Here is a 14546-nt window from a genome sequence, read left to right as displayed (position 1 = left end):
TCGACATCCCGACGCGTGTGTTTTTATGCGCCTGTGCACGGATGAGTTTCAAAACTGAGGGGCCAAGTCAATATTTTTTAATAGAAAGTTACCTGAGCCGATTTCATTAGCGAGTTTTCAAGCAGATCTTGTTGCCAGTCATCATAACAAAGGCATCATATCGCTGCCTCAGACCTGCACGCTTTCCTGACAAGCAATTAACTGAAAGAATATTGTTTTGTCTGAATGCAAGTTGCGAAGTGTTATGAAACAATAGCTCGGTAACACCTCACCTGCCAATCATCCCGCCGGCTGCTTGAATCTATTCATTATGAATATGCATCACGCGGCTCTCTGGTCGTGTAATTCAAACACGTGTCGGTGGGAAATAAATACTCCCGGTTGGGTTTCACCCAGGTGAACTCAGAACAAAGCAGAAATGTTCAGAACTGGTGTCCCTTTGATCGTGTCCACCGTGATGTCTTCTAACAACCCTGGAATTGAGCCACATGCTTCTGATGGTTAAACAGTGAATAAGTTTTCATAAATCATTTTTTTCCCTTATTATAGTTCCTTTTGTTTCATGCTTGGTGTAATTTCATTTAAATATTGATATATCGCCGCAAGGCAGAATGCCACCCACATCCGTGTCATATTGTTTTGTTTTGGGACTCTTCCTTAATTTGTATCATTTATGGGAGATTCTCGCTTCGGTTTTGTTTCCTGCGTGGGAATGTAATTTGTGAACCACAGGCTCTTGAACGATGTGTTATTGTGTTGGCGCTCTCGAAATGAGATAAACCAGTAGCCAGCACAACCCGGCATACGTGTGACATTTATAAACGAGTGACGGTCTTATCTTACAGGCTTGAATTAATTTTCACAAATTGCGCACATTTAAATAATGTAAAAAATGTACAGAAATCATTTTAGACCTTAACCTTAAAAAAAACGATAGTGTTACTTGTTGCATCTTGAGGTTCACTAAATGTATCACTTGAGGCAGCAGTCATTCCAACATGCTTCCTTAGATTTACATAACTTTAACTGAGTCAGTAAAAGTGTCTTTTTCAAACCACTTGATGCTTGGAGAGCAAAAACTTCTGGAGCAAAAAGATGGCATCATAGGAAGCAGGGCCATCACATTGAGGGCAAGCAAAAGATTAAACTACATCGTATGCTATTCTGCATGCAGCAAAACCATGTTAAAACATGATGCCTGATTAAACTAAAGCACTTGACCTGTCTGAACTAGTCTGGATTGCCCATGTGTATCTTGTTGAAGAGTTCTTTGGTCTGAATGAACTCCTACCACCTTCAATTAGCCTGTTCCTCTTGACCTCTTGGTTCTCAGTCTGTACCAGAAAAAGGTTTTATACGTAGCACTCCACAGTCAACAATTATACGCCCCCGACGTTAGTATTTTACTGATATTAATATGGCGGGGTACAAACGTCCATGACCACCAGTGAAAATGCATCTATTTTTCATCACAAACTATATGATCAGCTCCAAAAAGGGATGATTTAACAATGACAGCATGCACTGGAGCTGGCTTAGACTTCACAAGTTCGTGCAGAACCCAGTATGATTTAAGACAATCCAAAGAGCTATTTTAGTTCTACTGAGTGTACCGAAGAAATCCGACATAAAATGGTGAAGGGATAGTTCACCCAAAAAATGAAAATTCTGTCATCCTTTATTCACCCTCGAGTTGTTCAAATCTGTATATGTATGTGTTCATCAGAACAAAGACATTTATACAGATTTGAACAACTCGAGGGTGAATAAAGGATGACAGAATTTTCATTTTTAGTTGTGAAAAACTTTCCCTAACATTCTGTAGACACTTTACAATAAGGTTTTATTTGTAAACATGCACTAAACATATTCAATAGTTTTCCATTTATTAATCTTTGTTAATGTTAGTTAATGCCAACACAATTGTTCATGTTAGTTAATGGTGCATTAAAGTGGAGGTAACATGCTATTTCATGCATTCTGACTTCTTTACACTGTTAAACGTGCCGGCTTCTCAAGCTTATCATGGTCAACCTGTCAAAACACGAGTTGAACGTATGACGTAGTATTCTGTACTCGATTTATTCCGCCAGGGTTCATACAGGTTTCGGAAAGTTTTTTCAAACATGGATTCCTGTTCATAACAAGTGTTCTTAGTCCCTTATTGGACAATTCTCCTGGAAAAGCATGCCCACGCGTCATCCAGCGAGCGAAAGAGCACGCCCACGCGTCAACCAGCCAGCGTGAGAAAGAGCACGCCCATCAATGCCGCTTCACTCGGCTGACGGAGGTTTAGCTGCGTTTGTCTGCTCACTGCATTTCAGTGATGAATGTTATATAAACGGTGGATATAACGCTGGATTTGGAGATCGTTTGAAACTGATAGATAGCGCAGTCCCAGCGCTAAAAGATGCCGGACATGAACCGCACGTGGTAAGTCAGACTAAGTCATACGTTTGTGTTTTCGTTGGCAATCGGTGTGTACATGCATAATGTAAACAACACAATCTTATAGTGAATCAACAGTTATGCAAGGATATGCGATGATCTATTGTGTGCTCGTGCTGTAGTTCCGAAATATAGATTTCCATTGTGCTCTCTGAATTATGGCCCTCCTTGTATGTCCGCACTTAGTTGTGTAATATATACTGTATATTTTTCATGGTGAGTGAAAATCTGCTTATTGTAATGCCTAGCGGGATAGCTTTTCATTGGATGTTTAAACAGTTTATTAATTTGGATTGGTGTGCCTGTATTTTGACAAAGGATGTAATATGGCTTTGAAATTGATATTGATTTCACAGAGCCTATCACCCTTTGATTGATTCAGGAGATGACCTGAAAAAAAACAGGATCGATTTGATTTGCCTCAAAGGCATTTGGGCTTTGACCAGCCCATCAGAATTCATCTCAGATAGTGCCACATTCATAAGATGTAATGCTTGTGAGCGATCTTATGGAAATGTCTTTTCTTCTCCTGTTTGGTATACTGAAGCATTTTACTAGAAGAACAAGACAAAATTCTTATTAATACAAAGCATGATGTCCATACAGTAGCATGTTTTACATTAGTTGACAATATAAATAATTATTTTGTTTATAATGGATTAAATGCATCAATAATGCCAATTTTATATATTATATTTAGATTAATGGATGCAAAGTACATCCTAAAGAAATGTACTGTATCTGTACCGTCTTTAATGTCACCCCTCCGTTTGCTGGATGTTTTGACTTGAATGATGATTTTGATTTCCAAAGGTGAGGCAGGAACAAGCACACTACACAGCAGCAGTTTGTTCAACAATGACTTTCAAATGTCTCCTGTCATTATTTCGTGTGCTTTACTCTCGCTGTGTGCGTACATTAGACATACAGTACATCCCAGCAGGGCAATCGCACAAACATCTTCTGGCTGGCGACTAATGGTACGCTGGTGGCACTGACCCTGACCGGAGCGGCTGACCCCGTGATGGTCAGTGCAGAAGAGCACATTGGGGTATTATTGATGTGGTGGTCCGGCAATACCCGCAGCACTTTATCAATCAACAGTGGCGTCTATTCCAGCTGGTGCCACCTGGCCCACTCAGTCAGTGTCGGATGCTATTTCAGGACACTGCCAAAAGCAGTGGCCGGATTTAGCTTCTGGCATGCGCCGGGGTTCCGTCATGGGTCATTACATTATTGGAATGGAGAATGTTTTTAAAATTATTACGAGAGGTACTTGAGGTATTTTTGTGTCTATTAGCTTTCGTGATACCAACGTTTGTTATTTAATTATATGGAGCATATAAAGAGGCGTGTGGGATTGCTGACCCGCAGAGCTGGATGCTGACCAAAAATGCTGCGTTTTTTCAACAGATATTCAATTTTGTGGGTAGTTGTATCGATAGTTTAAAAAACTAACTGGAAGCTTTGGATTTTTGCCACTTGATTATGTTAAAACCTAAATTCTGCAAATTTATAACAGTCACTGAGTCTGTTAGCCTGTAAGACCATGTGATATTGGGGTTTAACCATTGTATGGTTATTGTTAGACCCATGTTTACAGGTCAGTGGACTCGCAGCATTATTTGGTTTTAAATCAATACAGAAATGAAAATATATACACATATTTTACAGATGTTTAAGTATCCCAATTACAATCAACACAAACACCATACAGACGTTTCAGCGGCAACAACATAAGCAAACATTACGGGGCCCAAACTTAACTTCCAGTAGACCTCCACAAAGAACCAATAACTGTTGAGTAGTTTTAATTTAATTTAATACAAATAATATTTATATAAATAAATATTAATATCAATTAAATATAAAATCAATTGTTATATTATAGCCAAAAACAGACTGCAAGTTCATTTCGGGCAAGGCGCATGCTTCCGATGAAACAGTCTATATGGGTAATATTTGCCATTTACATCTGTTAATTAAGTGCTGTTCTTTATAAATGTATGCAGTTTTTATGAAAATGTACTAAAAAAGAAAAATCTATGATATTTTTTTGTAAACTTTGAAAACAGGTCCCAGAGACCAAACACCACATACGGGTTAAGTCCAACTTTAAAATGTATGAATTTAAATGTGTTAGACAGCGAAATGTCAAGCTAAGTGACATTTACAAACGAAAAACGTCAGATGTTTTTCCTGACTAATTTCTTTATTAGTCTTTTTTTCCAGTGTGCACATTATCTTACATTAATATGGATGTGTTACCCCAGAAATACAAACATTTTAGTCTTGAACGGTTTTAGGCCTGGTTTCACAGACACGGTTTAGTTGAAGCCAGGACTATGCCTTAGTTGAATTAAGATATTTATGTCGCTTTTATAAAAATACAGTGGAAGAATACATTACTGGGGGCGTTTTACAGAAAGTTTCTTATCTTAGGTCTTAAGATATGATACGTTACATTAGGATTTTTCACAAATTTGAATTACAGAAGCAAATCGTAACTTGATTAGAGATTCCTATCCTATCGTACAAAATCGTCTCTTTTCTGTAATAGCGTTTGTCCTAAATGAAGTCCTAACTGAAATTACCATGGTTACCGAACAGATAGGATAAGATTTTCAAGATTCAATATTTCTGTAATACGCCCCCTGGTGTGCATATCGAGACAAAGCAATGGCACTTATATATTTTAAGATATTTCTGTGCAAGTTATATTCAGTTAAGACAGGTCACACATTAATTTTAGTCTGGGAATAGCCTTAAAGCCACAATATGGAATATTTGGACCGCTAGATGGCGCACTTGCGAAACAACAACAAAAGGCGACGCTAAATGACGTTATGCAGGAGAGTAGAATTATGGGACATGTCGTTTTCACCATCCAGAGGTGTATGGAGATCGCCCATCATGTTCACGGACGAGGTAATGAATGAATTTTATTTTATGTCATCGTAATGAATTAGCTTGCAAGAAACGTGGAATGTAATGCTACGTTAGCCCGCGACTGATATTGGACTTGGTCAATTGATTTGGTAGCGTAATGCTACACAGATTTACCTGTTTAAAACAGTCATAAAGTCGTCGTTTAAAAAGTAAATTGGAACGAACCCACAGCATTTACAAGTAACGTTATTGGCTACATATTTTTGTGCGACATATACTATATTTCATAGGGTAACTGCATTCATAATTATTCAAATAATCTGCGCATGAGTATTTCATGTACAATAAAAAAATGTGCTTACCTGTCTATTAAAACACATGCGAGAGCGGAGTCTGTGTCGAGTCCAAGTTGGTCGCGAAGCTCTCTCCATTTAGAAAATGCGTTTATTAATATTAAAAAGGATATTAATCCTTGTTTTATTTCTTCGTTTGTCCATAAGCCTGTTTGCCTCATTTGGCCTACGTTTACACTTTTTTGGGTTTCCTTTACTCGCCAAAGAGTAATCGTGATCCATAATAACAGAACAACAGATGCTGTATAACCACTTCCGCATTTGTGTGTTGCCGTAGTTTCTACAACCGGAAACTGAGGTTAGTGCGGCGCACCGGATATTAAGTCACTGATATGCGACAAATACAAGGGAGACAAGGGACGGGCCATTATTTTAAATGGGACATTATTACATTCTTGGGAACATTTGGGTTAATGTAAGTACACAACTGCATGAAATATATCACACTGTGCAAGTGATTTTTGGATATTTCATAAAAAAATTCTTCCATATTGTGGCTTTAAGCCTTGTCTGTGAAACCGGGCCTTAGTGTTTTATATTTTTTAAGCCTTGTTTTGGTAAAAAGTTAACTGAACTGTGTGCTTGTGCTGTAAGTACAACTAAGTGCAACCTTTTCAAGACTTAAAAAATGACCTGAAAGGAATCATTCACCCAAAAATGAAAAATCTTTGATCATTTACCCTCATGTCACTCCAGCACCTGTATGACTTTCTTCCTCTTGCAGAGCACAAAAGAATATTTAGAAGAATGTTGAAACAACATTGGCCCTACTGACTTCCATTGTATGGACACAAAGCCAACGAGACATTTCTCAAAATATCTTTCTTTGTTTTTCACAGAAGAGAAAGCCATATACAGATACAAAATAGGATAGATATTTTATATTTGGGTGAACTATTTCTTTTAAAAAGCTTGTGGTTTGTTACTGTGCAATTCACGAAAAGTAAATAACATAAGACACCACTCATGACAGTTAGCCCAGTACAGTTTGATATTATTTTCTTTAATTACAACCTACAACCATCTCATTATGACTCACTTTATCGCGTACAGTACATCATGAGGTTATTTGTCCAATAGTTGTTTTATCCCAGCATTGCTCTAATGATTGAATTGTGAGCATTAGTCAATTATTACAGTAATCAGCAGCATGTAAATACTGTAATTTTGTGATTGCGATCCATAATTAAACCCAACCAGCCCGTGTCTGTGTCTCTCCTACAGGAAGTTCAGTGAGCACGAGCGAGGTAAACAGCTTTTCGTGATTGAGATTACGGCATTATAACCCCGTCACCTGATAAGGTAGTCCTGTGGGCGGCCGTGCCCATATGGTCCCCTAAATAACATCTTTTCTATGAGGCTGAAATTATCAGTGCCCCGCTGGGCTTCAGGGAAGCTGAATAAACAGCTGGTTGATAAGAAGCCTCATTTAAGCTGCTGTGTTTCTCCCCGTACCAGTGTACAGTCGGGGTGCCTTCCATTTCACGGAGGCTTTCTTCCAGATAAAAACCACTCGGATGCGGAAACAGCAGAGACTCAAGGGAACATAATCATTACATCCCAGAAATGTGTTTTAAGATGATAATATTCGTTGTTCAGAAAGGAAGTTGAAAACGGATGTGCTTTGATAGAGATCGGCTACAAAAAAAGCACCTGGCAATTAGCGTTTCGATTGCGAAGACCCCGACTTTGAGTAATGGTTTGTTTTTCTTTTGTGTGACGCATTGTTTACGTTCATAAAGCAAAGACATTTGCTCTTAAGCCCGGACGCGCACGTCATTGGTACGTATTTTAACGCTAATTGGATTCAATTAAAGCTGAAAGCTTTTTTTGAAAGGGGTCAAGTGAGCCATTGGTTGCAGTTCGCAACCTCACCGCTAGATGCCGCTAAAATCTCGACAACGCTCCTTTAATGTTCAGTATCATCCACTACATGATGTGAGTTTTTCATTGATTTATTTCACGTTGTTCTGCAAATGCTTGTAAAAAGCATCTTCCATCTAGGCCATAAAGCACGGTCTAGAAAATGTACTTTAGTTCCAAAGTCTTTCACATTCTGAAGATTGATTCCCGCTGTCACGCAATCAACTTTGTAAGTCACTTCCGAGTTAAATCTTATATTGTGATAAAGTGCACTTCAGGTGTGGAAGATACTGTAGCTTTGGGCAGAATAAAATTTGATCTTTTGCAGCAGTAGACAACATTTGTTGCTGACAAATTTTAGGCTCTCCAACAGAATCTCAATCTTTTCAAAGCTGTGACTTTTAAAAACAACTTCATCCGTTACTTTTTTTGACTATCTAAGGAGAAATGCATGAGAAGAAATGTAATGTCACCCTTTTAATCTCCTTTGGTTTTGATGGATGTTTGTCTTTGAACATATATTTGAGTTATTTTACAGCAGATTGTGCTGTCAAGTCATTCTTAAGGATCTTTATGCTTTCTTGTGTTTTAAAGTAGAGTCTTTCCATTAAACATCGCTGCCACAAAGAATCTAAAGGAGAAATGAAGGGTAAAAATCCTCGGGTTAAATGCTTTTGTATGAGATGCAACGAAAGTCACTTGTTCTGTTGTGTAAAGGAAAAAGTAAATAATGACAACGGCGTTTCATAAAGACTGAAAGAATTCAAACAGGTATTCTTCAAAATCATTTATTTAATGTACAGGCTCATTGTGGCGCTGTTTAAAATGATATATCATTTAGAATAATTGAAGTTTCTCAGAATGTTTCTCATTTTCTCAGATTCTCACCCTCTCTCTCCTCATGCATTGAAACTCATTATAATTGGCATAAACAAACCCTTCTCATTCACCCTCAGGCAAAGCCCCATAGTTACCCAATCTAGCAAATAATCAAACCCAGAATGTTTAAATTAGAAACATTAATGCTTTCTCGATGCTTTGAGAATAGTTTGCAGAATGAAAATGTAAAGTTAAATAAGGTTAACCAAGTTGTTCATGCAGACAATATTTCACTTAGTGAATCTGAATCAAGTAATCATGAAAGAAGGATTACAATATAAACAGAATCATTCATAATAGATGAAATGAGCATGTCATTTCATTACCTCGGAATGTTCCAGTAATGTTAACATATACAATAACAGTATTATATTAGAATTGAATTTGGAAAGTAAAACGGTAAAATGGGTTTACATTTATTGGGCCTATAAATAATGCTTTAGCCTTCCAACTTAAACTACATGATGCATTACTTCTTCAAGAATCTGAATTTGTGTGTTCATATATTTTTTCTCTGAAGTCAGCACATTGTTAAATGATTATTGGAATTTTCAATCTTGTAATCTTATGGTTGCATACAGATATTAGCATATATTTCCATAATTAAAGTTGTATAATATAGCCATGACTGCAAATCAAATAAAGCATGGATAAAAATCTAAAACCTGTCTCACATGCCTTGCTTTCTATATCTAGCTTACAGTTTCTGGTGAGAGACGTTTTTTAAGGTTAACTGACATCTACAGTAAGTCTGTCTGCCATATCTGTTACCATAAGGCAATATTTTCAGTTTAGGGAGAAGAGCACATATTGGCTTTAAATGTATGAAAATGTGAACAACTGCAGGTGCGGAGAGCCAGTTTTACATTATTGCGAGGGAAATCTCTCATCCCTTCACGGTGCGGCTTCCAAGCTGAACTTAAATGCAAATGAGCATCTGTAGAACCTTAGATAGAGAACATCCTATCTAAATCCAATTTGGCAAATGCGCATTTATCAAACGAGGTGAGAAGCGCACCTCTGTTTGCCAAGCTGCCAGCGGATCCCACTTCATAGCCTCATAACCCCGCCTCCTTGTATGACATTTGCTAAGTAATCTGCACCATTATCATTCCCCCCAAAGCCCAGATTTATTCAGCACTGTATTGCTAAACCTGATGTTAGCTTTTTTTAATGTTCCTTTTACCCAACAGGTATTAAGAGGCTGATGTGGTCGGCATTACAAAAGACAAACAAAGCGAGAACATTATTCCACTTTGCCAGCGAATAATAGCACAGTATGTATATATAAGAATGAGCTGCGTTAGAGTGCGAAGCATTCGTCACTGTACAGTGTATGAACAGCAGGTTCCCCCGTAGAGAAAATGCAGACGAGGCTATTGACTTTGAGCCAGATGGGGACGGCTAATTTTCTGCTTGATATCACCCGAGTTATTGCAAATGGCATCCTCAAGAAACATGCTGTTAGTGTTGCAGGGTGCCGCAATGTTTGGGATCTTCATGTCATCCTCTTGTAACATGTATTGGGAAGTCTGGAACATTTTGGGGGATTGAAAAGCTGTGCATTATTGAAATCAGATGCTTGGGGATGTAAATTCATGGTGTATTGTAGAAAGTGTATGATGGTAGTGTAACTCCTTTTTCCACAAATGTTTTATTGTTACATAGTAATTACATAGTAATTGCTTAGTAATACTTATGAATACCGCGTACTTGATATTACTTTGCAGAAAAGTTTCTAACTATTCATTGTATATATTATTAGTAATGAAGTCAATTCACATGTAATATCTATCAAACTGTACAGTTGATGTTGTGTCAATGTCATATTTGTCATGTATTTTGTCATATAAGTCTTTGTGCAGCGCATTTAATATTGTTCAGGCATAAAAACGGCCACACACAGTCTCGGTCACCTATAAACTCCCCATATTCTTCTGTTCTGAATCTGTAAAATTACCAAGAGTTCTCAGTGACCCCGGATACTAGCACACAACAAAGCCTTTGACACAACAAGCAGTGGGCCCACAGCACACTGAAGCTTGTTGATGTGAGTCCATATTATTCAAATGCCATCGCCCACCGGGGATCTTGCCCTTGACCTTGTATTAATTCAACTCCCTTTGAGTTGCAAAGACCCTTTATCTCCACAACTCTGCCTTTGATAGGGGTCTGGCCTAAGGGCCATGTAAACTCCCACCGTGGACGCTGGTTCCACCCAAGGCTCGCGGTCATCCAATCAGAGCCTCTTTCTGTTCCTCCAGTCATGATATTGAGTCGCCAAACTTGTTGACTTTCAAACAACTCCAGAGTTTTAATGAAGGTCCTTAGTGGAGATTGTACCAGACCCGTTTCTCTTTGTGTTTTTATCACATGGCTGGACGACAAGGCCTCGGGTCTTACAGAGAAGGGTTGGGTGGACGAACAGGTGTGCTATTGCTGTCCCGCGATCCCCTTGCGCTGGGGGGACAGCTACTAGGTCGTCCAAGGCCAACATGGAGGAGAGTGAGTCTGTGTGCGTTTTTCTCTTCGGTTGTAATTACTTTGCAAGACTGGGCAGGGTAGTCACCATCTGGGCAATTATTAAACATGAGTAGTGAGCTGGTTAAGCATATTTGTGCTTGACAAAATGTATAAATATGGTTTAAAGAGCAGTCGGGTGTGTCACAGAATTGAGATTGGAGAGGTCTCTGTACATTGTCTCTTGATTTTTTTTGTCAAAAACTACAAGACACTTACAATATCCTTTATTTCCAAAAATAACTTCTGGTATTTTATGATTATAGACTATAAATCTAAATAAAAACAATACTGGCTATATGTCTAGATGTAAACACTCATTTTATTACATGCTGTTATGTGCTACACTGTGAGTAAATATGGGCCTGTTATCTGATAGCAAATAAAAAGCGACTAGCCACAAAAATCTAGTTAGTTGTTAATACGAAGTAAACAAAAAAAAAAGTTTAATAACAGCAAAATAAACAAAAAAGTTAATTAACCTTTAAACGAGAGAAAAAATGGGAAATGAGGAAAAATGAGACCCTTTTGTAATGTTGGGGCAAATTCCCGTCATGTAGTGAAATGAAGCTAAATTAGATGCAAACATGAACAGCTTGTTTGTCCAGAAAAGCTATAAACAAAACTATACAAATTACATTTGTTTTTACATTTATTCATTAAGCAGATGGGCAATTCTGTGAAAATGTCAACCTCACCGTGAGAAAATAAAGTTTTTACCAAAGTTTTTTACTCTACTAACAGCACAGATATCAACATTTGGTGGTTCAATGTGAGGATTCTATTCACGTTTTTAAAGCGTTCGTTTTATTTTTAGTGTATGAATTTTCCTTCTCAAGTACCATTTTCAGGATTGTCACATCCGTAACGGTACATATTCCTCATAAATGGGCACATAAAAATAATAGCAACTAATTCATGTTCTGTGAAGAGGCATCCCTTTTCCATTTGTTGGGTATATTGCATCTTTGTTTTATTTCTTCGTTTGTCCATAAGCCTGTTTGCCTCGTTTGGCCTACGTTTACACTTTTTTGGGTTTCCTTTACTTGCCAAAGAGTAATCGTGATCCATAATAACAGAACAACAGATGCTGCGTCCCAGATGCTGTATAACCACTTCCGCATTTGCGTGTTGCCGTAGTTTCTACAACCGGAAACTGAGGTTAGTGCGGAGCACCGGATATTAAGTCACTGATATGTGACAAATACAAGTGAGACAAGGGACGGGCCATTATTTTAAATAGGAATTTCTCTGGATTTGCTCATTCTTGGGAACATTTGCGTTAATGTAAGTACACAACTGCATGAAATATATCACACTGTGCAAGTGATTTTTGGATATTTCATAAAAAAAGAAAGAGTACAATAAATCAAATGTATTTCTGTTGCACTTCACAAAAATTGTGTTGCAAAGCAGCTTTAAAGAAAAAACTAACTACAGCCTGTAGAAATATAAAAAAACAATATAGAATTAAGGAAAAAAGAAATCATAGAAAACACAAAACATTTCACATGTTTTTTATCACTGTTCCTCAAGACTCCTCAGGTATTTTCATGATAATAATATATATTTATAATAATCATGTTTGATGGGTCTTGCTTTTTCAAATGCACGTTATAAACGTGCACTGCTTTTAGATCGAGCAGCATTTCCTACTGATCCCAGAGCCATGCTTCACGGACAAGCTACGCATAAAAAAATATCGATGCGTTGCATCATCGAGCCAGCTCGATTTCAGCATGATTTATCGAGCACAGCCCTAATTTCACATACTTGGTATAAAGACAATTTTTGTCATATGATGTACATTATCACTGTAAAAAATCCAACTTGCAAAATGTCCCCCTTACAAAGTTAATAAACTAACTTGAAAAAGAAAGGCAATTTATTGTTTTGTGTAAACTGAATTAGATTAGCCTGAATTTTATCAACATGTCAAACAGTTTTCCCAACTTGCAAAATAGTGTAATCTGAACCAACCATAAACCAAAAGCCATTTGTTTGTGATAGGTTGCCTTAAGTTGTTGCAGGAAGCATTTAACATTTTCTATTTTATTTTATTGACCTTTTTGTTTACTTTCTTGATGACAAACAGTTCTGATGCTGTATTCGGTTGTCACTTGTTGTCCAAACAAAATTCTGGCCTGACAAACAAAAACAGGCTGTAAACCTGCTGCTGTAGTGTCATAGAATGTTGTTCTGTCCTGCAACAGAAAGTGGCTGATATTACGAGAAAGACTTACCAGAAGACAGCGTACAGAGACCTGCGCTTATGGGAATTAATCAGAGATGGTGAAAGGTCAGCAGATTTGGAATACTGCCGTTGTTTCGATTTGGCAGGACACCGGACAGTGTAGCGGCCACTCAAGCTTGAAATGATGTTTCCTCCAAAAGTACCCTGTGTGCGAGTCTCATCCCAACCCACTGTATGTTTCTATGTGAATGAAGAGCTCTTTTATATGCCCCACTTCAGCACCTCATTGCCCAGATCATACTTTGTGGCTTAGAAGACATCATTTGGGGAATTTCTCTCTGGATGCAGGTTTTTGGTTTAGTGAGTTTTTTTCTGAGACTTTTAGTGTCCAAAAAATAAACATAACTGGCTTTTAAAGCTTTAGAAAGCCGCTGTGTGCCTTTATATCGAACGCCACGTGAATTAGATGTACTCTGACATCCTCTGGGGTGAAATTAATTGTCACGAGTTGAAATGACACATATTTGGTTTGTAAACATTATTTGCCTTCATTATCTCCAGAGAGTCAACTCTCCATTATTGAGATGACAAAACAGTCTCAAAATGAAAATCATTACAGCAGATTACTTTGTGACTCACACCTCATCTTGATTTTTTTGTCCTCCGAGCATTTCATCTGACATTTTGTCCATGTTTACATTTCTGGCTTTGTAAACCCAGGAAACAATGCACCTGTTTAAAGTTTAAGTAACAACAATGGCTGAACTCTTTTCAAGGACAGTTGTTTCTAAATTTAACAGGCCGTTTAGAATACATTTTGCTTCATGTTTTTAGACAATGAGCCAACACAACATGGCATACAGCTTCTGAATGACAGCTTGAAAACTTTCCGTACGATTTCACAAACTTTTAAGGATGCAAATCATGTCTGAAAACTTGGCTTGAGTTTATTTGATAAGCTGTTGGATCTATAAGCAAAAAGATGAACTACCTCGATAAAAGCAAGTCTTGCATGATGCGCTTTCCATCAGTTCCATTTAAAAAACCCACAAAACATCTTAAACCGTTAATATTGTTAATGCATGTTAATGTTAAATACAATACAAGTCTGTATGATATGCAGTATAGACTGTTTCAGTGGCAATAACATAAACAAGCGTTATGTGGCCCAAATGTAACTTCTGGTAGACCTCCGCAAAGAATCAATAACTGTTGAGTAGTTTTAATTTAATCCAATTAATACAATAAAATATAAATAAAAATGTATTTAAAAAAATGATATATGTGACCCTGGATCACAAAACCAGTCTTAAGTAGCACGGGAACATTTTTAGTAAAAGACAAAAATACATTGTGTGGGTCAAAATTATCGATTTTTCGTTTATGCCAAAAATCATTAG

The 14546-nt window shown here is 37.5% G+C and overlaps 1 protein-coding gene across 3 annotated transcripts in view; it reads left to right on the top strand.

The window, feature by feature from the left end:
* sgcd (sarcoglycan, delta (dystrophin-associated glycoprotein)) overlaps positions 1–14546 on the top strand; it is a 196014-nt gene that overhangs the window by 59725 nt on the left and 121743 nt on the right. Inside the window, exon 1 of one of the 3 annotated variants that reach the window (XM_057360572.1) lies at positions 10746–10937. The exons of the other annotated variants lie outside the window; for them this stretch is intronic. Coding sequence (XP_057216555.1) covers positions 10806–10937 — 132 coding nt within the window. The 5' untranslated portion in view covers positions 10746–10805. Of the gene's footprint in view, positions 1–10745; positions 10938–14546 lie in introns of those variants that run through there. 3 annotated transcript variants of the gene reach the window in all.

This window comes from Triplophysa rosa, linkage group LG19 (genome assembly GCF_024868665.1).
Source record: "Triplophysa rosa linkage group LG19, Trosa_1v2, whole genome shotgun sequence".
In the NCBI taxonomy this organism is placed as follows: domain Eukaryota; kingdom Metazoa; phylum Chordata; class Actinopteri; order Cypriniformes; family Nemacheilidae; genus Triplophysa; species Triplophysa rosa.
This window is presented reverse-complemented; position numbering and strand designations above follow the sequence as displayed.